At 39.8% G+C, this 24,821-nt stretch overlaps 2 protein-coding genes across 3 annotated transcripts in view; both read right to left on the minus strand.

Annotated features, from left to right (window-relative positions):
- The window catches only part of LOC105465578 (KIAA0408 ortholog), a 32,414-nt gene extending 30,867 nt beyond the window's left edge, over window positions 1-1,547 (minus strand). The window contains exon 1 of the mRNA XM_011714056.2: window positions 1,411-1,547. The gene's annotated coding sequence lies outside the window, so the exon portion shown is untranslated. The remainder of the gene's footprint in view (window positions 1-1,410) is intronic.
- A 40-nt stretch (window positions 1,548-1,587) lies between these two features.
- MTCL3 (MTCL family member 3) overlaps window positions 1,588-24,821 on the minus strand; it is a 48,790-nt gene continuing 25,556 nt past the window's right edge. For both annotated transcript variants that reach the window (XM_071096417.1, XM_011714055.3), the window contains exons 5-7: window positions 11,472-11,543; window positions 3,636-4,811; window positions 1,588-1,722 (exon numbers count right to left, since the gene is read on the minus strand). In XM_071096417.1, coding sequence (XP_070952518.1) covers window positions 1,612-1,722; window positions 3,636-4,811; window positions 11,472-11,543 — 1,359 coding nt within the window. In that variant the 3' untranslated portion in view covers window positions 1,588-1,611. The remainder of the gene's footprint in view (window positions 1,723-3,635; window positions 4,812-11,471; window positions 11,544-24,821) is intronic.

Consider the following 24,821-nt stretch of genomic DNA (forward strand, 5'->3'; position numbering starts at 1 on the left):
ACTTTAGGTTTTAAAGTGTTTGTTATCCCTGAGATGAAAAATTTTAAAAAGTAAACACCTGAGTTATATATAATTGATTAAACATGGCATTTACTCATTCCATTCTTTTTTGTAATGAAGTTTTACCTAGCTCTCTGAATCTCTAAAATGAAAAGCCAGAAGTGCATACTGACAGATTCCAACCATTGGTTAACAACTCCTCACTCTAAGTCTCTCCTCCCCCTACCAAAAAACAAACAGAACCAAAAACCAAAACCAAACAAACTCTGTAGACAGTAAGAGCAGTTATTCTAAACTAAAGTTTTAGACTATTGTGAAAGTTTTTTGTTTGTTTGTTTAATTAATATTCAAATGGATGTGTGGGAGGATGTGATGATAAATAAATCAGAGTCCCTTGAAAGTTAAATTCCTGGAGATTCCAAGGCCCATTACCAATAGCAACTTTTAGAACAAAGTTTTCCACATATTCTTTTTGCAGACGTGCAAGATACTTCACTTTCCACAGATTTTCATATCCATCAACCAGCCTGTGAGTATTTACAAATATGTGACTTCAACAAGTGTGGAGATTGCTGACTCTTGGGTGGCACTGGATAAACTATCAATGAGATGGACAGAATAGGTCTTTTAGGTAGACAGAGTCTATCCAGGCCACTTTCGGTATGAGGAGAAAGGGGGATGCTCAGGTTTACTGAAGTTAGTTTATATCTCGAGAACACCTCCCGCCAGAACTACGCTACCAGTCTTGGATTGTGGTCGAATGATTTCGAGAAAATGACCATATTTTAATGAAATTCTAGAGAATGACTGTATTTTTTCCCTATTCAAAACAATTCATATATCATATTTATAGAGCATTTCCTGCTCTGGAGGCATTCTATTATGGAGGACAGGACGCCAAGTAATAAGTTCAATTAGTAATACATGAATTCAAGTATAACAAGTAAAAGCAGGAATGGCAGGTTTGGTGGGAATCTGGTCAAACAGAGTAGGATGGGGATAATTGTTTCCTAAATGAACTAAGACCTAATCCAATCTCATGCTTCCAAGCATATCTCTGTAGACAAAACACATTGGCATTACAACACATTACTTAGTTTCCATGAGGGTCACATTTATTTCCCATATTTTTTTTCAGATATTTATTGGATGTCAAAATTATCTTGCTAGTTTGATGTAACCTGGCAAAGGTACTTTATAAATGTATGTACTTTTTGGAAACGTGACCAAATTGTGAATGTTCGTCCAGCTTTTGAATAATAATAGTGAGCTACTGAGAAATAATTATGAGACATGTAGTCCATTTTTATATTCAATATGCCAATTATTTATCAAGAGGAGACAAACAGGATGAAAAAGCAGCAAAATTAAAACAATTCATACAGAAAAATGTCACACTTACTTTCTTACCTGAAATATTTTAGTGCTTGGGCTTCTTATTGAATTTGGTCGTGGTAAGATGAGTTGTGTCTTTTTAAAGAAATAAGCAGTCTTCAGTGTTTTTATAGCATTGGTTACTACAGAAATTATACTTCTTTTACTTCTTGTCTTGAAGGGTGAACAAAATAAACAAACTGAAAATACTACAATGAATGGTAGATGGTGAAAAATTTACAGTACAAAAAACAGTGTAAAAAGGAAGACAAGTTTAAATATTGTTGTGTAAGAAAGTGATGAAAATAATACAAGAATGAGAATAAGTAAAATGATAGGCTGGAACATCTGGGAAGGTAAATGCAAAGACAAAGAGAAGAGTTAATTAATAATAATCTTTAAAACTTAAATTCATATCAACTAATTTAAGCATTCATTCAACTTAAGATACAAAAGAACCCCCACCCTCCCTTAAGCCTATATCTATAACATCTGAAAGCCTAATTTTATACACAGCACTTTCTCTCACTCTAATTTCTATTATTTTCCCTGCGGGTATAATTGAATACATATCAAAATTCAACAAGTTTTATCATAAAACAGTATTTTTCATAGCAAAGCAGAGCAACATGCAAGATAAATAAGCAATAGGGTTGCAATTTTTCTAGCTGTACCAACAGGCAGTTAATCTAAAATCATGCTTCTGTACATAAACTGGCTTTTAAATGTCTTGCGTGTCTTAAAAGCCATGCATGCTGTTGTACTTCCGTGGGTTCTCCAATGGATACAGGACACCAGGCTTGCCAGAGGAAACAGCATTGCCTGTTTTGTTTCATAAATTATCTTTCATGTGGTTAACTCTGATAAAATGCATTGGTCTTTAAATGGCCACCATACCTGGCCAAAGCAGCTCAGTCCAATTCATCCGGTGTGCCTCTACAAATCAGGATGGAGGAAAAATGCTGGTTTTCCCTGTTCTGGAATAGTTATTACTATTTCTCTGAATTAGTGTTGCCTTCAAGCTACCGTATAGACTCCTTCCCCAGTACTGAGATTCTCCACTATACAACTGAGAGGGATTTTTCTCTGGAAATAATGATCATGTTATTTAAACTTATGGTAAAAAAAAAAAAAAGTGGCTTTCATTTGTTCCTTTCAGGGGGCTGCAGACACAAAATCATGTCCCTTTACCACTGGTTTCTACATTTACCAACAGTTATCCATCAGTTCTATTTAATTAAATTAATTTTTTTTTTTTTTAATTGAGACAGAGTCTCCCTCTGTCACCAAGGCTAGAGTGCAGTGGTGCAATCTTGGCTCACTGCAACCTTCCTCTCCCGGGTTCAAGCGATTCTCCTGCTTCAGCCTTCCGAGTAGCTGGGATTACAGGAGTGCGCCACCACACCAGGCTAATTTTTGTATTTTTAGTATACACGGGGTTTCACCATGTTGGCCAGGCTGGTCTCCAACTCCTGACCTCCCGCCCTCCTCAGCCTCTGGGATTACAGGCATGAGCCACAGTGACCGGCCATCAATTCTGTTTTAGCTTTTTTCTTTCTTTTGAGACAAGGTTTCACTCTTGCCCAGGCTGGAGTGCACTAGTGCAATCACCACTCACTGCAGTCTCCACCTGCCTGGGCTCAGGAGATCCTCCCACTTCAGCCTCCGGAGTAGCTTGGATTACAGGTGCATGCCACCACAACCGGCTAATTTTTTGTGTTTTGGAGAGACGAATCTCGCCTTGCTGACCAGGCTGGACTCAAACTCCTGAGCTCAAGCGATCCGCCCTCCTCGGTCTACCAGTCTAGTCATTTTTTTTAAAATCCTAAACTCAATATGGCTCTTGACTCGAAAACCACAAATCAGCAGCTAAATATTCCTATTCAGGACCATCTTGCAGTTCATCTGCTAGCAGAGTAACAGAAAAATATTGACCTTCTAAAATAATACTGTGCCTCAAAATCTCAAAATCCTTTACTCTTTCCACAAAAATTGAGGGTGATGAATGGTGTTAACTTTTCCTTTTAAACAAAACACAGGAAGAAATGGTGACTACATGATGGAGTCACAAAAACCTCATCCCTGCAGGACAGTGTGGAAGAACGGGTGGGCCGGCTGGGGGTTTCAGGCCCCACTGCGGCCCTGAGCGGGTGCTTCCCTCAAGCGGGGCGCGGCAGTCCGGGCGCCGAGACGCCCCCCTGGGACGCGGCTCCGCGGGCCAGCCTGGCCACCGCCGTGGCTCGCAATAGGCAGAACTGTACCTGACTCACGGAAATGGGCTCCTCGGCGCCGCGGTCGTCCGCAGACTTGGGGACCTCGAGGCGGTCGATGAAGGTCTGCAGCTCCTTGCGGAAGGCCTTCATCTGCGCGTTGATACGGTAGAGCAGCTCGTGCTCGCGGATGCGGCTGCCGTCGTCCTCCTCGTCCATGAGTCCGAACAGGTCCCCGTTGGCCACGTAGATGCGCGCCTCGGTGATGATGGTGCTCGTGTCGGCGATGAGCCGGTCGATGGTCTTGCCCAGGCGCTCGGCCTCCGACCGGATGTCCTTCATCTGCTGCCGATCGGAGAAGCTCTTGGGCCAAGGCCCGGGCGCCGGGTAGAAGGAGCGCGTGGGCGTGAGGCAGCGGATGTTGCGCACCTCCTCCGAGTCGCTCTCGCCGCCGATGGGCCCTTCGCGCTTGCGGTGCGGCGGCCGCGAGTCGTCGTCGCTCTCCTTCTTGCCTGCGTCGCTCTCAGCGTCGCTGTCGCGGGGGCTGCCGCGGATGCCCAGGTGCGAGGCCAGGTCGTAGCGCTGCATGTTGGACATAAGCACGCGATTCTCGTACTGCAGCTGCATGACCTTGCCGCTGAGCTCGTTGATCTGCAGGCGCGCTGCCTTCAGCTCCTCCTGCAGGGCCTCGGTCTTGGCGTTGTCGTGGTGCCGCGCGCTGTCGTGACCGCCGGACTTGTACTTGTACTTGTTGAGCTCCGCAGTGATGCGCTTGTTCTGCTCCTCCAGGTCGGCCACGTTCCTCCGCAGCAGCTCCGTCTCGTCTTCCACCAGCTGCAGGTGCTGCCGCAGCTCTGACAAGGATTCGCTCTGCTCCCTCATGAGCGGGTTGGCCGAGCCGTTGAAATCATCACCCCTAAGGTCGTCCAGTTCCGCCTTCAGGCCTCTGTTCTCCACCTCCAGTTCGACGATTTTCCTGCCCAGGATGTTGGCTTCTTCCTCCACCAGCCTTAGCCGTAGCTTGAGCTCGGCCTCCCTGGTGCTGGGAGGGCCTCCAGCTTCTCCTTTGGGCAAAGGACTGTCCAGATCCCCATAAAAGGATCTGTACTTCTGAAGCTCGTGTTCAAATCTGTCCTTTTCTTTATCAATCTTGGCCATTTTCTTTCTCATCAAAGCGGCTTCTTCCTTAACGAACTGCAGCTGGCACTTCAGATCTTCATTGTCCTCCTCATTTGGGGGAAAAGAGGGACAAGGATAGGACATCATTTTTATGTAAATCAAGGAAACAACCAAAAGAGGACACCTGGAAAAATAATTTCTTTTTCTTGCAATACAGATTTAATGACAGACAAACAGAAGCAGACACTGACTATTTTCTTCAGATCACTTAAATTCTTTGGCAAATTAAAGATTAGAACAATGTTACATCCTGGAAGCAAAAAGGAAAAGGAATATGAAAAGAGACAAACTGTGGTCATCACTATTCAGAGATTATTATATGTTGTAACTGCATACAACTGTTTGGTGATCATTGCAGCAGTGTTTCTTTTGTTTTGTTTCATTATTGCAGTAATAAATATAAAATCTGTTCAAGGAGCATGTGGTTCCTTTGCATTCGCTGCCACTTTTTTGTCACTTACACTGAGCCAAGTGCTGAAAAGTGTTTTACAAATATGAACCTAATTTAATATTCAGAGTAAATTTAGGAGTAGGTATTAAAGTTCCTGGTTTAAAGATGTTCAGTAACTCTTTGAAGGTTACACAGCTAATGAATAGCAAAGGACAAAGGTGAAATTTGAATCCAGTTCTGTCTGAAACTAATGCTCAGGCTCTTGATTTCTGTGTCACTTAGAAAATAATCTGTCCCCTGTTTTTATTCAAAGGAGAATTGTTTTAGAGGCCTGTAAGTCAGGAAAGTTTGACACTGGAATGGTCCATCCAAGGAGAAATTGTTAGTTTTTCCATCTAGATCACATTTTAAATAGGATGTACTCCCATCAGTCTGAAATGGATAAAGCTGGTGCAGCCTGGCGAAAGGATAGTGGAACTATAGAAGTTCTTCTCACACATTCTTATGACAGCCTCAGAGCCCAGTCATTAACTAAACTGAAAAGTACAAAAGGACTAGTGGAAATCTTTCTCTGAGGGATATTACCGAAGCATGTTATTATATCTATGGACATTTCTCCCAAGGACAATTTCTCAAAATTATCTTTTAAGTATGTATTTTGAGCCAATCATGTAACTTCTGTGAACTTTGGTTTCTTCATTTAAAAAAATGAAAATAAAAATTCTTTCCTTACCTAGTACTTAGTCATCTGTGTTTGAGATGCATTCTGGTAAAAAAGGAGCAACCACTGGTGAGAAGGTGAGGAGAATAATGAGCTTCTGCCAGAGACACTCAGTAAATACCACACAGAGCCTTTGAGATGGAAGAGATGGAGAACAGGGGACAGATCTCTTGTCTTCCTATCTACTAATGGGAATATGAAGGGTTTGAGAGCTGCTGAGTGTGCAGAACCTGAACATTACATTCCATATAGTATTGAATCCTTATATCAGCCCTTCAAGATAGGTGATGCGATCTCCCCTTTACCGATGGGAGACATTTATTAATATTGCAGTGCACAAGTTAATAAGTGACAGAGCACAGTCTATATTCTGGCTGAGTCCCAAACTCATATTCCTTCCACTGCACATGCTGCCTCTAGAAAAGAAGCATAAAAGAAAAAAAAATAGAGCAATGTGGTAAAAGCAAAGATATAAGATGTGTTGTCTTGTACACTTTCCTCTAGAAGAGGCTTAGAAGAAAGAAGAGAAGGACTACCAGAAGAGATGAGAGAGCCTTAGTAGCATCCAGAGAGGAGGAGAAGAGGGTATGTCATGGAAAGCTTTGATGGAAGAACTCATTTCACAAGGGAAGAGAGAAGCTTCCTACAATATATTATACTATGTGCTGGGACCCTCCCACTAATTCAGTGAGGATGAGACCAAGGATATGTTACAATGTTTTGGATCACATCAGCAGAGGAATCAAAGATGACCCTGAATTTTTAAGTTGAGGGGTCTCATTGGATTGTATGGCCAATAGCAAGGATAGGGAATGAACAAAGAGGAGCATTCCATTTAAATAACTTTTAAAATAGGATGTACTCTCATCAGTCTGAAATGGATAATGTTGGTTCTGCCTGCTGAAAGGATAGTGGAATGAAACTTACAGAAGTTCTTCTCATACATTCTCATGACATTCTCAGGACAACCTCAAAGCCCAGTCATTAACCAAATTGAAAAATACAAAGGAGAAATGGAAATGGTTTTGTGTGAAGAATATGGGTTTAAGGTTTTAAGAATGCTGTCTGTGAGGTGTTCTGGTGGAGGGACACGAGGTGGAAACATCCATCAACAGTCATGTAGAATGTCAGGCTCATGATTAGATTACTAAGATTACATCTTGGCACTTAGAGCTCAGGTCTAGAAGTGAGGACGTGTGGATGAGATACGTAGAGGTGATGGTTGAACCTATCATAATGGTCACAGACACAACCAATGAGGAGAAGAAAAGAAAGGGAGACAGATGGCTGGAGGCGGTGGCTCATGTCTCTAATCCCAGCACTTTGGGAGGCTGAGGTGGGTGGATCACGAGGTCAGGAGCTCGAGACCAGCCTGGCCAATATGGTGAAACTCTGTCTTTCTTAAAAATACAAAAATTAGCTGGGATAGTGGCATGCACCTGTAGTCCCAGCTGCTCGGGAGACTGAGGCAGGAGAATTGCTTAAACCCGGGAGGTGGAGGTTGCAGTAAGCTGAGATTGCACCACTGCACTCCAGCCTGGGTGATGGAATGATAGAGCAAGACTCCATCTAAAAAAAAAAAAAAAAAAAAAAAAGGAAGGGAGACAGGTCAAAGGTTTGGGAGGGGAAATCTAAGGTCATGTAGGCCAATAATTAGAACAATGTTTGAACAGAAACATGACCAACAATGTCAAATATGCTTTTATATAGGCTAGGTTTTATTTGACATGCAAGAGTAGATGAGACTGGGAAGCCAGCTAGGGTTGCATGTGTGGTGGAAGTCCTTGATTGCAAGGCAAGGCCTTTATTTGCTAGTATAGTTGGCACATACTGCAAATTGAGTCTAACCAAAACCGCAGTGGTTGCGATACAAGGCAGAAACTGAAGCAGAATAACACTTCACTGGGTTATATTAAGCAAATAAGAAAGAGAATATCTGATGAGTGTGTATGTAAGCTCTCCTGCCCAAAGGAATGAAAACAACAATTATTTTAACACTTGGACAAAGACTGCATGTAATAGAGGCATTATGAGGGAAGGAACTGCATCAAGGGCTAATGGGCATGGTAATTATTTTATTTATTTAAAAATAAATCTTTTCAAGATACAAAATGCGCAGTTTCTGCAATGCCAAGAGTTTACAACCCTGTATGCCAATATGCTTGCATCCTCATCTTGTAACCCAACTATTGTAGGCTGCATTGGAAACTTGGCATAGAAATATCATACATAATTATTGAAAAAGACAGGAGATTGCATGCAAAGTGCCTAGTCTACAGTAATTGAGCAGTAAATACTTGCTCCTATTTCCCACAGTGAACAGTAGGCAAGAAAAATTAAAATGCTCTGAGGTGTGAAGCAAGTTATTTGTTATTTTTGTGTATGTTAAAGACTCACTGAATTTAAGATGCAAATTACATGTGAAGAGGGGAACATAAAGATATGATGAAGGCCAGTAATAAATGAGCTAAGCCTGGCTTTGACTTTAAGAGCCACTGCTAGAAACTAAATTGCATTCTAATTGATTACATATATTAACTCGTTTACTCCATGCAACAACTCTCTATTATGATTCCCATTTTATACATGAGGAAATAGAGGCACAAAAAGAATAAGTAACGGGCCCAAGTTCATACAGTCGGTATATGCCAGAGATTTCAACCTAGGCAACCTGGCCCTAGAGATACAGTTCTTAATTGCCGTGCAATATAAATTCTCTGTAACTAAAGTCACTGTGCTGCTGGAGGATCATGTGAGGAAGAGATCAAAGATGCGGAAGCAAATTAACAAAATGAAATACAAAGCTAAATGAATAATAGAGGTTTGGACCATATGAAATTGCCATTTCTGTAGATCAGTAGCATGTTAGCAATTTTGTGTGGTTTAACATAGAAAAAGGAGACATGGGAATATTTAAAAGCATGTATTGAACATGTCCAGAGTGCCAATCACTAGACACAGATGATTCAAAGCTGAATAAGATGAGTCCTGTCTACAAAAATGCCTGGCTAAGTAGGAGAGATGAATGCATAAACAAGAATTCAATAGAATGGTATATTTTCAGTAATTCAAATATGTGGATCAATGGCTTGCAACCTTGACTGAACATTGGAATCGCGTTATAATTTTGTAAAAATGGACCATTTTATAATTGAGATATCCCATCGGAGATAGCCTGATCCATCTCCTAGGGTGGGTTTTTGTAAAGTGACAGGTCATAAGCTCTGAAAATAGATGTGTTGGAAATGATAGCAGAAACTTGAAATGCTGCAGTATATATAAATAAGAAGTTTTTGCCCATGAAAACTGGGCGAACTGGGCAAACTGGTGGATTGCATGGCATCCTGACTTTTGTAAGGTCCCAGGCCTCACTGAGAAACTGATTAAAGTTGTGGATGTTTTTGCAGAAAGTTGCCCACATGCATAGCGAGTGGAGGTCCATAAAGCCAAGACTAAACGGTTAAGAATTCCTGCATCAGGGCCGGGCGCGGTGGCTCAAGCCTGTAATCCCAGCACTTTGGGAGGCCGAGACGGGCGGATCACGAGGTCAGAAGATCGAGACCATCCTGGCTAACACGGTGAAACCCCGTCTCTACTAAAAAATACAAAAATCTAGCCGGGCGAGGTGGCGGGCGCCTGTAGTCCCAGCTGCTCCGGAGACTGAGGCAGGAGAATGGCGTAAACCCGGGAGGCGGAGCTTGCAGTGAGCTGAGATCCGGCCACTGCAGTCCAGCCTGGGCAACAGAGCAAGACTCCGTCTCAAAAAAAAAAAAAAAAAAAAAGAATTCCTGCATCAGAGACTATGGTTGAAAAGAATAAATAAACTTTTAACACAGAAAGTGTAAGAATAGGAAAAATGTAGATACAGTGTCTACTCCATAAACAAGGTAGGAAAGAAGATTCATGGCAACACGTGAAATGATTCACAACAAAATATTTAGAGTGAATTGAATAAAGTGACAGCAAAGACAGAGTGGAAAAGCTGTAGTGACAGAGTATATTTGGACTTACTAAGGGAACAGAGAGAAAGGTACAGAAAAATGATATCATGGTCTTGGCTGTGAGACTCTCTGGGATTCTAAAAGTGCTGAGGTCTATACACATTCTGGTGCAAGTACCAGAGAAAACAGAGCAGGAATAGAGCAGGTACAGAGAGGAAAAAGGAAAATAATATACAGTTAATATGTTATGCTTTAAAAAATGTCTGAGATCAACTTTTTCAAATTTTGAATATTTAAAATCACTTTAGTTAAATTATCTATCGAATTTGAAAAAAACCTTGTAATCATAAAAGTATACTACAGTACCATAGAATCCAATGGACATAGTTTAAAGGTTAATATCCAGCCAAGTGCTTTTGGAGAGTCATAATGTCAAAGACATGTGACCCAGAACAACTACATCTTGAATAGGAGTTGGGTAAAATGAGGCTGAAACCTACTGGGTTGCATTCACAGATGGTTAAGGATTCCGAGTCACAGGATGAGATATGAGGTCACCACAAGATACAGGTCATAAAGACCTTGCTGATAAAACGTGTTCCAGTAAAAAAGCCAGCTAAAACTCACCAAAACCAAGATGGCCACAAGAGTGACCTCTGGTCATCTTCACTGCTACAATCCCACCAGTGCCATGACAGTTTACAAATGCCATGACAACATCAGGAAGTTACCCTAGATGGTCTAAAAAGGGGAGGCATGAATAATCCACCCTTGTTTAGCATATCATCAAGAAATAACCATAAAATGGGTAACCAGCAGCAGACCTTGGGGCTGCTCTGTCTATGGAGTAGCCATTCTTTTCTTCCTTTATTTTCCTAATAAACTTGTTTTCACTTTACTCTATGGGCTCGCCCTGAATTCTTTCTTGCGTGAGATCTAAGAACCCTCTCTTGGGGTCTGGATCGGGATCCCTTTCTCTTGGGGTCTGGATCGGGATCCCTTTCCTTAACAATAGTGTCACTTTTATCCCAAATGTTTCCCCTTCCATTTTAAAATCTTCTTCATTACAACCATTGGCACCTCTTTTTACCTTGGAAGCAGAGCTAGTCTTTACTGTGGCTGTGTTTCTAAGGTTTTTAACAAGCCCATGTTGAGTACATCTTTCAACTTTCATTTTTATTCCTTTGTCTCCTTTATTTTGCTTCTCCAATCACTGGCATGGAGAATTACTTCATTCCAGGGGTCTCTAAAGATATAACGAGCCTTTCTCTCCCTTCTGACTTCCCTCTGTAACATTCCTTTCTTTACTTTCTCCTGACACTATAGGAACAGCCTTTCTATTGACCTTATTAATTATAAAAGGACAAGATTAGCATCATGAGTATAGTTCTCAAATACAGCAGCGTATAAAGTACGAATGACATTTTTCTGTGTGCTTACAATGTAAAGCAATTATAATAGGGATATTACGGCTGGCTTTATTAGTAAATATCCTGATTTATACTGCCTGTATCCACAACCACATAATTGATAAGCAAATTTGACTTTGTTTTCCATAAGTTTATCTGGACATTATATCTATTTATAAATGTAGCTTATTATTATATACACTTAGAGGTACCTGATGTACTAGTTGAAATTTTATTTCCACATACCTCTGTGGGAGTCTGTTGAGCCTTTTTTTCAGATTTTGGCAAATCTTTGCTTCCTCTTCTTTTTAAGGATAACTGAAACAAAGCACGAATATATTTAGTTGGATAAACTATAATTTTAATTCAATTTTATGTTTTTAAGTATTCTAGTCTCAAATGACAAAACCAAGACAAATAAAAAGAATTAGTTCAGTAATCATAAAAGGAGGAAAAGAATTCTAAACCAGATAGATTTAGATATATTTTTACTTTGGACTAGGATACACATTACAGTAGAATATAGCTGGCAATTATTTAATTTGAGAAATACAAGAAACCTACTGTGAAAATACAGAAAAACAACAGACAAAATTTAGATTGTTTACTCAATATGATATATAGTTCAAATGTAAACAAATGCTTGTTAGCATTCCACATCACTGAAGGAAAAAAGTAAGTTATTATTTACAGTGTTGGGAGTTAGGTTGCTATAAGCTTATGAACACACACTTTCAGTGAATTTATGAAGAATTGGAAGAACTTCATTCTCCCTTCACCACACATCACCCCCCTGCCCCTCCCCGACATGTGCAAAATGATAGGGCATGGTAAGGGTTGTAGTGAAATGGAGAAGGCATGCCCCATCTCAAGAAGCAGGTGGACCAGCCACAGCTTCAGCTCATTGTGTGATACAGGAATGTGGGCTTTTACAAGAGAAGCTGGAAATCTGGATTCTTATGTAAAATCTCCCACATTTTACTGGCTGATCCTAATTAAAATTCAAACTAACACTTTGGAAGTCAAAGAATACACAGCTCGTGCCAAACTGTTTCAAGGACAAGCATTATATGATCTCTGGTGCTCAGTTCCATTTCTCACACCAGTATAATGAAGGGTCTCTGTATGTAAATAATAATTATCCATAGATATGAATGTCTACCATATACTAGACATTGAGGGGGAGACTCAAAGTTCAATTAGATACTGCATCTACCATCAGGAGGCTGAAACTTAGCAGGGGAGGAGACAGAGAAGCATCACCACCATAAAAATAGTGCTTGCCACATGGCACTTGGTGAAAAAAATACTCGCCGAACTAATAATATATGAATATATGATACCAAATACGAGGTTAATAATATATGAATATAATATACCAAATACGAGGTTCTGAGGTCAAAGGGGTATAGACTGACAGTAAAAATAGGAAAGGCTTTTCCAAAGAGGAGGCTTCATAAATTTGCAAAGAAATGAAAGTTAAATTCCTCACATGTTAATTTCTAACCCATATCCACTGTTAAGTAAAGGCATATGTTCAAGCACAGAAGGCAGGGGAATACTTTTATGCAATTGCTTTCATTCAGTATGAAACCGAAACTACAGAGACAAATGAATAGCCCACGTGGTTATTCATTTCTAGTTCTTTACAGGAAGAAGTTCTTTCTGTTGCTTGTATAATCTTCTTAGAAAGGAAAGCTTGGGGACTGACTCACCATAACCAAAAAGTAATTTAGGAAATAATCAACAAAACAGTCCCAAGAATACCAAGAATAAAGTGAGCTAAATGGAGAAATCTGGAACATTCTAGGTAGGGGCTACCTACAAGAAGCATTAAATTTGTTTCACTAAATACTTATTGAATGCTTGTATTTGAATTCACTCCATTGTATGTTTATTTACTGACTACTAACACACTTCATAAGACACCTGTGACACAATAATAATAAAACCAATCTTTGTTCTTTTGGGGGTTCTCAGCTTACTTGGCACTATCTGTTCAGTTTGGAATTCAACACAGTGTTATGAAAGCAATGATAAAACAAAAACAATATTAACTGTCATTGAGCCCTAATTCATGTCAACCCCTTCACATACGTTATCTCAACTAATTTTTAAACACTCCTTTTAGCCTCACTTTGCAGATGCTGAAACTAAAGTTTACAGGGGCAAACAAAAGTAGATGAATAAATTATCAAAAGCATCAGTTATCTCTGTGCTCCTCAGAACAGCATCATCAGTGTCACCCAGAAAGCTGTTGGAAAAGCACATTCTTGAGATTCATCCCAGACCCACTGATTCAGAGACTCTGAGGATGGGGCCCAGTGATCTATGATTTAATAAGCTAAAGTTTGCGAATGTCTAAAATCTATGACTTAATAAGCTAAAGTTTGCAAATGTCTAAAATTACTAGTAACAATAGCTTCAGATCTTGACCCAAGTCTTTCTGATATCTAACTGTTAGCTATTAGATCACTAAGGAGAAAGAATTTATCTAATCTGGGGCTGGAGATGGTGTGGGAAGCTAGGGATAATTTCCAAAATGAGCAACATCTTATCTAGAATCTGGTGCATGAGTAGCCAGCCAATGGAAGATGAAGAGGAGGAAAAGGGAAAAACAAGGCATTCCACACAGAAAACCCATTTCTGGGGCAGAAATTTCGTATGGATGTTACAGAGTGAGAGGAGAGGAGTGACATGAGATTTGCTGATGGCATAAGTCAGATCTTGAAGGACATTGAATAAAGATTGAATTTGATCTCATTCAGGTCAAATTATTGTCCTAGGGTCAACTTGGAGCAGTAAATGCTCCTAATTGAGCAAGAAATGTCATAATTAGACATCATAGAAGACATACAAAGAAGGGTGGCAGTACAAATGGCTGTGAGATAAAGAGATGACATGCAGGGATTTCGAGAAAAGTACGTTCTAGTTCTGGAAATGTTTTTTGGTCTTTGTGTTTCATTCATTTCACAGGTATTTAGTTTCTGGTCTATATATGGTACTGTATATGTGCCAAACACATATGACTAAGAAATATTGTACTCTTTCCCCAAAGAGCTAACTGTTTATTATGATAAAAGGATGATAAACAGTGGGCAGAACTAACTCAGGGCAATAAATGAAGAACAAGGGACTGAGAGAGCAAAGGAAGAAGCTATAATTCCAGACCTGGGGAATCAGAGAAAATCATCCAAGAGAACTGACTTTTGAAGGATATGCAAAATTTCAACAGAAATAAAACTGAACAAACTGTTTTAGGAGTAAAGATATAGAGAAATGAGTGTGCCTTTCAGATGCACTAACTCCTGAAAAGAAGTGATGGAGGTAGGGCCACTGTAGAGATGGGGTAGAAGAAGATGCAGAAAAGATTGAGGTCAGCTTGTGCAGCTGAGAAATTTAGACTTTATCCTGTGGGCAATGTTAAAATGAGACCTCTAAATTAATATAAGAGAAATGCTGAAATTAGGGCATTCTTTCCTAAGAGGCATTTTCTATTTCACTTTTATTTAGATATCACTGAAGTGGGGTGTTAAGCTCAAATAAAGCTCTGAAGTAAAGCCTTCCCCTTGAATAAAGATACATTAGCTTTCCGGTGCCTTTAGGGCTGCTAGTACCTGTAAGTATCACATTTGCATTTTCAATAAATATTTCATCATATTTTCATATTCCAGTAAGTTTTTATTAGCTTTCTGAATCCTATGAAACAAAGATGAGACATTTATATGTATAAAGAAAGTTAGAGAAATAACGTGAGTCCAAGTAGTCCCTTTCCTGTGAGGATGAAACTGTGTAACCTCCCCCCTTGTCGTCCTCCCCCACCATCATCCACTAAATCTTGTAACCTCTGCTAGGGGAGCAGTTTGGGAGGCCACAATGGAATCTCAGATTTTCATCTTTGCTGGCAAAGCAGGCACTTCTCTAGATGGTTCTCTAGATAAATATGTTGAAAACATTTCTTGTTCACTTCTTAATTCTTTACATTCCCAGCCTCAGCTTGTCCAAAAGAGGCTGCTGTTCTTTCCGACCATGAGAAGGCCAGGAATTAGAGAGTTTTGCCAGTAATTATTTTTGCACAGCAATGATATAAAATGGGTTGTTTGTTTTCTAAAAATGTTTTGAGATTACCTTCCTTTTCTCAGTTGAAATTTACTCCACTTAAGATGTAGCATCTCTATGTTTTCAGCAATTAAACAACAGAGAAGAATGTGCCTAACATGCTACCAAAAGACGTATTATGCATATAGAAGTCTCCTATGCTGTTGATAAAATTAAAGAGAGATTCATTTGTGTGGTAATTAAATCAAGAAGGAAACTATAGACACATTAATATTTAGATTTTTTGAGCCCTAAATATGTGTCATGCACTTTTCTAAGCACTTTATATGTATCTACTCATTCAGACTGACAACAGCCTTATTGACACCATTGTCTGAAGCACACAATGGATTTGTCACTCAGCTAGCTAGTGTTAGAACCAGGATGCAAATTAGCCAGTTTCAGAGTTCCCACTCTGAACAACTACATTTTACTGTTACTTAAAAGGAAAAAAGGTGCAATTTAGATAGCAGGCTTATATGATTTCTGAGCATATCTTTTATGGTAACAGAACATGACTGCAAGGTTTGGGGTACTAGGTTACATATATGACATATGTGCAGGAGTTTTAATATTTTCATCATAGGGATCAGCAGAAGTGACATACACCACTTACTGGTTCTTAAATCAATCAGTAAATACTGTGACTAACACTGGGAGGGAGGCCCAGGGATTGCCTGCTGGAAGCAAACTGAAAAAGGTAGGAGCTGTGTCTCCAACTTGTCTTGGAAGGGGACAGGAGGGGCTCTTGTTCCTAGAAGTCTTCCTCTTTTCCTTCTATTACATCCTTGACACTTACCCAGACAACCTGGCAGAGGCAGAACAGGTGAAGTGCCCAGAGAGCTTGCTTAGGTCGCATTCACTCTCTTCTCTAAAAGGGTGAGGAAGGATCCCAAGCTTCATACTAAGGCATGATCGTAAGGTCCAGAGGGGAATGTGGGTGAGGAAGAGGCACATGCCAGGGTGATCAAGCTGTGTCATTCTGTGCAAAATCTTTCAGTGGCTTGCCCTCTCACTCAGAGTCAGAGCCATGCTTTACTAAGGTGTACCAGACCCTGACTACACACTAGATTTATTCTGGTAATGTTTTATAAAGACTTGACCAGATTTCAACCCAGACCAATTAAAACAGATTTTGGGATTGGGCCCAGACATTTTTTCAAAGCTCCCAGAGTGACTAGAATGTGTAGCTGGCTCTGTCAACCACCAGCCCACTCTATGTGGTCACCCCACCTGCCAACTCCACATCCCAAACAAGCCCTTCAACCTCATCTCCCACCACACTCCTCACTGCTTTCTTTGCTCTAGTGTCACAGGCATCCTTGCAGTTCCTCAAACATGCCAAGCATGCCCCTGTTTGGGGCCTTTGGACTATGGCTTCCTCTGCCTGCAACATTCTTCCCTCATACACTCTCATGACCCACTTCCATAGTCTCTTCAGGTTCCCTAATCAGAGAGACCTTCTCAGGCCATTTCATATCAAAAAGCAAATCCTTCCCCCATTCTCTTCCTCTGCACATTCCTTGTCTTCCTAATTCTGCTTTTCTTTTTCCCCATAGCTCCTCTAATCTCACCAACTGACTTGTATATTTGTTTGTTTCATGTCTGTTTTCTCATTCTGCAATGTCAGCTCCACAAGAGCAGGCTCCTAGAATTGGTCTCTGTTAGAGCTCCTGCTCTTGGAAATATACCTGACACAAAGTAGGTGCTCAGTCTATGTCAGTTCAATGAGGAAACAGCTACTGGAGCTTTATTTCTTACCTAGATTTGTTTTGGAAACAAATTTGTTTTGGAAACAAATTTGTTTTGGAAGTGTTACTAAAAGTTGATAAATGATAAAAATGGGTAAACAAATAAAAGCCCATTTGAAAAGATCAACTTTAAAAGTAGACCTTTAAAAAGCTGGAATATAAAATGGAAAGAAGCTGGAAAAATAAAAATATCTTAGGCTTTTCAACAAAAAGACTAAAGAGTAAAAATTGTATGAGCCGAAAAGTATTTAAAACAGGACATATCACATATAGCTGGCCCTCTGTATCTACAGGGTTCACATCTGTGGATTCAGCCAACCATAGATTGAATTTTTTTAAAGTACAATAATAAAAAGTAATGCAAACTTAAAAATGATATAGTAAAACCACTATTCACATAACATTTACATTGTGTTATGTATCATAAGTAATCTAGAGTTGATATAAAGCACAGGCATACCTTGATTTATTGAGCTTCACTGTATTGTACTTCACAGATACCACAATTTTTACAAATTTAAGGTTTGTGGAAAATGCAGTGAGCAGGTCTATTGGTGCAATTTTTCTAAAAGCATGTGCTCATTTTGTGTCTCTGTTACATTTTGGTAATTCTCCCAATGTCTCAGACTTTCTCAGTATTATTATATCCATTATAATAATCTGTGATGAATGATCTTTGATGTTACTCTTGGAATTGTTTTGGGGCACAATGAACTGCGCTGATATAAATTGGCTAACTTAAATGTGTGTGTTCTATCTGCTCCACCAACTGGCTGTTCTCCCATCTCTCTCCCTCTCAGGCCTCTCTATTCCCTGAGACACAACAGTATTGAAATAAGGCCAATTAATAACCCTATAATGGCCCCTAAGTTTTCAAGTGAAAGTAAGAGTCATACGTCTCTCACTTTAAATCAAAAGCTAGAAATAATTAAGCTTGGTGAGGTAGGCATGTCCAAAGCTAAGATAAACCAAAAGCTAGGCCTCTTGTGACAAACACCTAGGCCTCTTAGCCAAGTTGTGAATGCAAAGAAAAAGTTCTATAAATAAATTAAAAGTGCCACTCTAGTGAACATACAAATAATAAGAAAGCAAAACAGCCTTATTGCTGATTTGCAAAAAGTTTTAGTGGTCTGGATAAAAGATCAAACAACTCACAACATCCCCCAGGGCAAGGCCCTAACTCTTCAGTTCTATGAAAGTGAAGGAAGAGAGGTGGGGAAGCTGCAGAAGAAATGTTAGAAGCTAGTGGACGTTGGTACATGAGGTTTAAGAAAAGAAGCCACCTCCATAGCACAAAAGTGCAAGGTTCAGCAGCAAGTGCTGATATAGAAGCTGCAGCATGCTATTCAGAAGATCTAGGTAAGATGATTGGTGAAGGTGGCTACACTAAATAATAGATTTTCAATGCAGATAAAACAGGCTTCTATTGGAAGAAGACGCCATCTAGAACTTTCATAGCTAAAAAGGAGAAGTCAATGCCTAACTTCAAACCTTCAAAGACAGGCTCTCTTGTTGGGGCCAATGTGGCTGATAACTTTAAGTTGAAACCAATGCTCATTTACCATTCTGAAAATCCTAGGGTCATTAAGAATTATGTTAAACCTATTCTGCCTCTGTTCTATAAATGAAAGAACAAAGGCTTTATGATAGCATATCAATTTCTAGCACAGTTTACCAAATATTTTAAGCCCACTTTTGAGACCTACTGCTCAAAAGAAAGGATCCCTTTCAAAAGATTACTGCTCATTGATAATGCACTTGGTCAAACAGGAGCTCTGATGGAGATGTGCAAGGAGACTAATGTTGTTTTCATGCCTGCTAACACAAAATCCCTTCTGCAGCGCATAGATCAGGGAGTAACTTTAACCTTCAAGTCTTATTATTTTAAAAATGTATTTTGTAAGGCTACAGCTGCCAGGTAGTGATTCTTATGATAAATCTGGGCAAAGTAATTGAAAGTCTTCTGGAAAGAAATGGCATTCTAGATGCCATTAAGAATATGCATGATTGGGCCAAGCGCAGTAGCTCACGCCTGTAATCCAAGCACTTTGGGAGACTGAGGTGGACAGATCATGAGGTCAAGAGATCGAGACAATCCTGGCCTACCTGGTGAAACCCTGTCTCTACTAAAAATACAAAAATTAGCCTAGTGTGGTGGTGAGTGCCTGTAGTCCCAGCTACTCAGGAGGCTGAGGCAGGAGAATTGCTAGAACCCGGGAGGTGGAGGTTGCAGTGAGCTGAGATCATGCCACTACACTCCAGTGGCATGATCTGGGTGACAGAGCGAGACTCCATCTCAAACAAACAAACAAAAACACACACAAAAAATAATAGTCATGATTGATTGGAAAGGCAAAAACATTAACAGGAGTTTGGAATAAGTTGATTCTAACCCTCAGGGGTGACTTGAGGGGTTCAAGACATCAATTGAGGAAATAAATGCAAACGTGGTGACAATAGCAAGAGAACTACAAGTATAGCCTGATTGTGACTGACTTGCTGCAAGCTTGTGATAAAACTTTAATGGATGAGGAGCTGTTTCTTATGGATGAGCAAGTGATTTCTTGAAATGAACTGTATTCCTTGTGAAGATGCTATGAACTTTGTTGAAATGACAACAAAAGATTTAGAATATTCTATAAACTTCCTTCATAAAACAGTGGCAAGGTTTGCAAAAATTTACTCCAAGTTTGAAAGAGATTCTACTGTGGGTAAAATGCTGTCAAACAGCATTGCAGGCAATCTTTCATAAAAGGAGAGTCAACTGATGTGGCAAATAACACTGTTGCCTTATTTTAGGGAATTGTCATAGCCACCCCAACCTTTGGCAACCACCACCCTGATCAGTCAGCAGCCATCAACATCCAGGGAAGACCTGCCACCCAACAAGATGATGACTCGCTAAAGGCTCAGATGATCCTTAGGATGTTTTAGCAATAAAATATTTTAAAATTAAGGTACATACATTTTTTTTTTTTAGATATCATGCTATTGCACACTTAACAGACTACAGTATAGTATAAACATAACTTTTATATGTACTGGGAAACCAAACAATAGTGTGACTTGCTTTATTGCTGTGGTCTAGAAGAGAGCCTGCAATATCTCTGAGGTATGCCTGTAAATGGGAATATGTGAATAAACCAGCCTGGGCAGTACAGTGAGACTTTATCTCTACAAAAATTTTTTAAAAGTTAGCCAGTCATGGTGGCATGCAGCTAGTCCTAGCTACTTAGGAAGCTGAGCCAGGAGGATAGCTTGAGCCCAGGAGTTTGAGGCTGTGGTAAACTATAAACCCACCACATACTCCAACCTAGGTGACGCTAGACTCCAGCAAGACCCTGTCTAAAAAAAAGAAAAAAAAAAAAAAAAAAAGTGGAGTCTACTTCTGTACCTCTTCTGAGCTGGCCTTGTGACTTGCTTTGACCTGTAAAATGTGGTGGCAGAAATGGCATGCTGGTTCTGAGTCTATCCTTGAGAGATTATACAATTCTGCTCACTCTCTCTTGGAAATCTGCTACCTTGTGTTTTAAGTCTGGGCTGGCCTGCTCCATGAAAAGTCATGTGGCCCAGTTGCTACTATTGCCCTAGTGAACAGCCAGTTAATCCTCAATGCAGAGCCTTCTAGCTGTTAGCTGACCATAAATACATGCATGGACCTACCTGAGACCAGAATGGACCACAGAATTATGAGCCACATAAATGTTGTTTTAAGCCACAAAGTTTTGGGATGGTTTGCTACGCAGCAAAAAACCACTGACACATCTACCAAACATTTTTCACCACTGGGATTAAAAAATACATTAAGCTAATGAATTTAGTTCATATTTATAAAAAATATCCCTTATTCAAATTCCATAAAAGCAAAAAAACGTGAATGTAAAAGGCTAAGAGGAAGAGTTGAGGTTATCAAACATAAGAAAAATAAAGCTTAATGTATTTTCCTTGTTTTTATTTCTCCGCTGCCTTTGCCACTATTTTGATTCCAGAAAAAAATTTTAATGAAACTGAGCTTAAAGAAATTATTTTTAGGCAGGGTGCGGTGGCTCACGCCTGTAATCCCAACACTTTGGGAGGCTGAGGCAGGTAGATGACAAGGTCAGGAGATCGAGACCATCCTGGCTAATACAGTGAAACTCTGTCTCTACTAAAAAATACAAAAAATTAGCTGGGTGCAGTGGCGGGCGCCTGTAGTCCCAGCTACTGGGGAGGCTGAGGCAGGAGAATGGCGTGAACCCGGGAGGTGGAGCTTGCAGTGAGCCGAGATCGTGCCACTGCAGTCCAGCCTGGGCGACAGAGCGAGACTCTGTATCAAAAAAAAAAAAAAGAAAAAGAAATTATTTTTAAAGTTCACTTTTCCAGTTCTAAATTGTAGATGCTTCCCTTAATAATAGCAGGTGTTCAATTAGCACCAAAGGTATATATGAGTTAAAAGCTAATAAATTTCATCCTAACATTTAAGCTTATTATTGGGTGTGAATCAGCACATTTTTGAAGTGTTTCTTCTATTTGAACTTAGCTTTTATTCTTCATTTTTAGGAAGAAGTGATATATACATCTTCACAATGCCTTTATCTATGCTTCTGATTTATATTTGTCCATCCCACCCTTAGTTTTAGCAAATTTTATCATTCTGTTTCTATAGTTTTTCTAGGCAAGAGAAGAAAAATAACTTTAAATTTTCCAAAATTCCCTACTTATGTAAATTTATAGAGTTGAAGCACAAAGACAAATACAAAGGGAACTATACCCAGGAAATTCTCAATTTTAATTTAAGAATTAGATTTTCCAAACTTACAGTGATAGTTTAAAAAGCCAGACTTTAGAAAAGAATAGAAGCTGGTAGTGGTGGCTCACACCTGTAGTCCCAGCACTTTGGGAGGCCGAGGTGGGTGGATCACGAGGTCAAGAGATTGAGACCATCTTGGCTAATACAGTGAAACTCTGTCTCTACTAAAAATACAAAATATGAGCCAGGCGTGGTGGCGGGTGCCTGTAGTCCCAGCTACTCAGGAGGCTGAGGTAGGAGAATGGCTTGAACCCGGGAGGCGGAGCTGATACTCAGTCTCAAAAAAAAAAAAAAAAAAAAAGAATAGACAAAGGAAGAAGAGAAACATTATTAATTCATTAATTCTAATAAATAATGTTGGAAGATATGGGAAGGAAAGTTGACTGGCAATTTAAATCTGGAAATTGTTTCCAGACGTAATAATAAATTTTAAAAGTCCTGGATTTTTCACTCTGACTCCCTTCTAAAGATGATCACAGAGGCACACATGTCAGAGGTGAGGAGGTGTATCTGGCATACAGATGTTCATGTCATGAAGGCAGAGATCTGAATTTGCCAATAAATCAACCAACCCTCTTCTGCTAGACAGCGAAACCCTTTCTCCATTCTGTAAGTCCAGATACCATTCCTATCTTCTGAGTTATGAGGCTGCCAAACTTATTTTATCCTATCTCCAGTGAATGCCTAAATAAAAGCAAATTTTAAAAGCTGAGAAAACTATTTTTCTGCTCTAAAAACTAATACAATGCCAAACTAAAATAGCTGTGATCAAGGTATTATTATTATTTTTTCAAATTAAAGAATGCAATAAATTTTCCTTTTCTTAGTTCCTCTATTCTTTTCCCATGTGATAAAGTAGATACGTACAGCAGAGGTCAGATTGACTACAGAGTTATGTGAATTCTTTATTGTTAAGGAATATTAGTGAATCAATCTGTAAAGCATACCCTTGAATCAGGCTACAAATAAAAGAGAAAACTTTTAAGTCTTTCTTGGTATGGGAATCAGAATTGTCTTCACAGGGTCAAATAGGTTTGAATGACTCTTCAACTGTACGGTGTCTTTTTAAGCCATTCTTTGGTGCCAGTAATTACTTTAGAACATCTCTGCCCTTTTCCTAGTGTATTATTTGGTAATAATGCTTAATGTCTTTAAACTGGAACCCATGTTTTGTAACTATTAGTGGCATTAAACATTAAAATGGCAAAACCACAATTACTTTTGCACCAACCTAAGAGTACAGTGAAATTTAGGCACATCAGAAACTTAGAAAGTAAAATGCTGAACTTAACTCCAGAAAATCTAAGACAGCTTAAAAACCATGGGATATCAGAAAGAAGGGAAAAAAAAAAGTAGAGGCTTCTCTTGTTAATGGGATGTGGTTACAATAGAACTGGAGGAGATAGCATTGATCAGAAACTGTAATAGTTGAGGCCTACGAGATCTTTGTGAAAACATCCCCTTTAAAAGTCAGGTTAGAACTCAATATTGGCTGTCTTCCATTATGTAGTTCATATCATATGATGAAAACATTTCCTGGATCCTTAGGAAGAATTGGCCTCTGTATTTACTAAGCTTCTCTGGGATTTGTCAAGGGACTCAAGGCTACCACTGAAATAGTCTATGATACAAGTAATCCTTTCATCATTGTAGAACCTTCTTTTGGAGCAGGGTATGGGTTATTAGAGGGTCTGTCAAACTGCCAATAATAAACTGATCACAAAGCAACACCACCTTGCTTTAAAAAATCAAAGCCAACATGCTAAGTGCTTCTTTAATATATCATGTATTACACTTGGATGGCACCATGCAAAAGCCTCAGGGAACTCCACCCAAGCAAATGGATTTAAGACTGGGATATTTCTCAGCTTACAGTTTAAAAAATCTGAGAACCTGGTGGTTCACGCCTGTAATCCCAGCACTTTGGGAGGCCGAAGTGGGTGGATCATGAGGTCAGGAGATCAAGACCATCCTGGCTAACACAGTGAAACCCTGTCTCTACTAAAAATACAAAAAAGTAGCCGGGCGTGGTGGCGGGCGCCTGTAGTCCCAGTTACTCAGGAGACTGAGGCAGGAGAATGGCATGAACCCGGGAGGTGGAGCTTGCAGTGAGCTGAGATCGAGCCCCTGCACTCCAGCCTGGGCAATAGAGCAAGACTCCATCTCAAAAAAAAAATTATTTTATATCTTAGATCCACAGTAAAGATATGTTTATTAAACTATGGATGATAACAACAAATGCAGATATGTATTCTAATTCACTCTTGTTAATGGATTGGGTTCTAACCATTATTGCATTGAGTAATTAAAAGACATTTAGAAAATTATGTCTGGGTAGTGACCACAGTTCCTTAAGGCCTTTGTTTATAATTGAGGCAAAGAAAAAAACTGTGGCCAACATGTATAAAGTAAAAGGATGAGCTGTCCAGTCTATTCTACACTGCATCTCAATCAGCTTCGAACTCATTAATGCAGTGAAATTAGCAACATTGTTCTTTTTCTTTTTTTTTTTTTTTTTTTTTTTGAGACGGAGTCATGCTCTGTCGCCCAGGCTGGAGTGCAGTGGCCGGATCTCAGCTCACTGCAAGCTCCGCCTCCCGGGTTCACGCCATTCTCCTGCCTCAGCCTCCCAAGTAGCTGGGACTACAGGTGCCCGCCACTTCGCCCGGCTAGTTTTTTGTATTTTTTAGTAGAGACGGGGTTTCACCGTGTTAGCCAGGATGGTCTCGATCTCCTGACCTCGTGATCCGCCCGTCTCGGCCTCCCAAAGTGCTGGGATTACAGGCTTGAGCCACCGCGCCCGGCAGCAACATTGTTCTATCAGGTTTAGAATCTTGTAAGAAATATGCTTGAATGTGCCATTACAAGATGGCAGGACACTAAGGGGTGGGCATTATGTGAGTGTTTAAAAATTGTTCTTTACACAATTACATAATTAAGATATTTCATAACACAAAT

Source organism: Macaca nemestrina, chromosome 5 (assembly GCF_043159975.1).
Source record: "Macaca nemestrina isolate mMacNem1 chromosome 5, mMacNem.hap1, whole genome shotgun sequence".
NCBI classification, from domain to species: domain Eukaryota; kingdom Metazoa; phylum Chordata; class Mammalia; order Primates; family Cercopithecidae; genus Macaca; species Macaca nemestrina.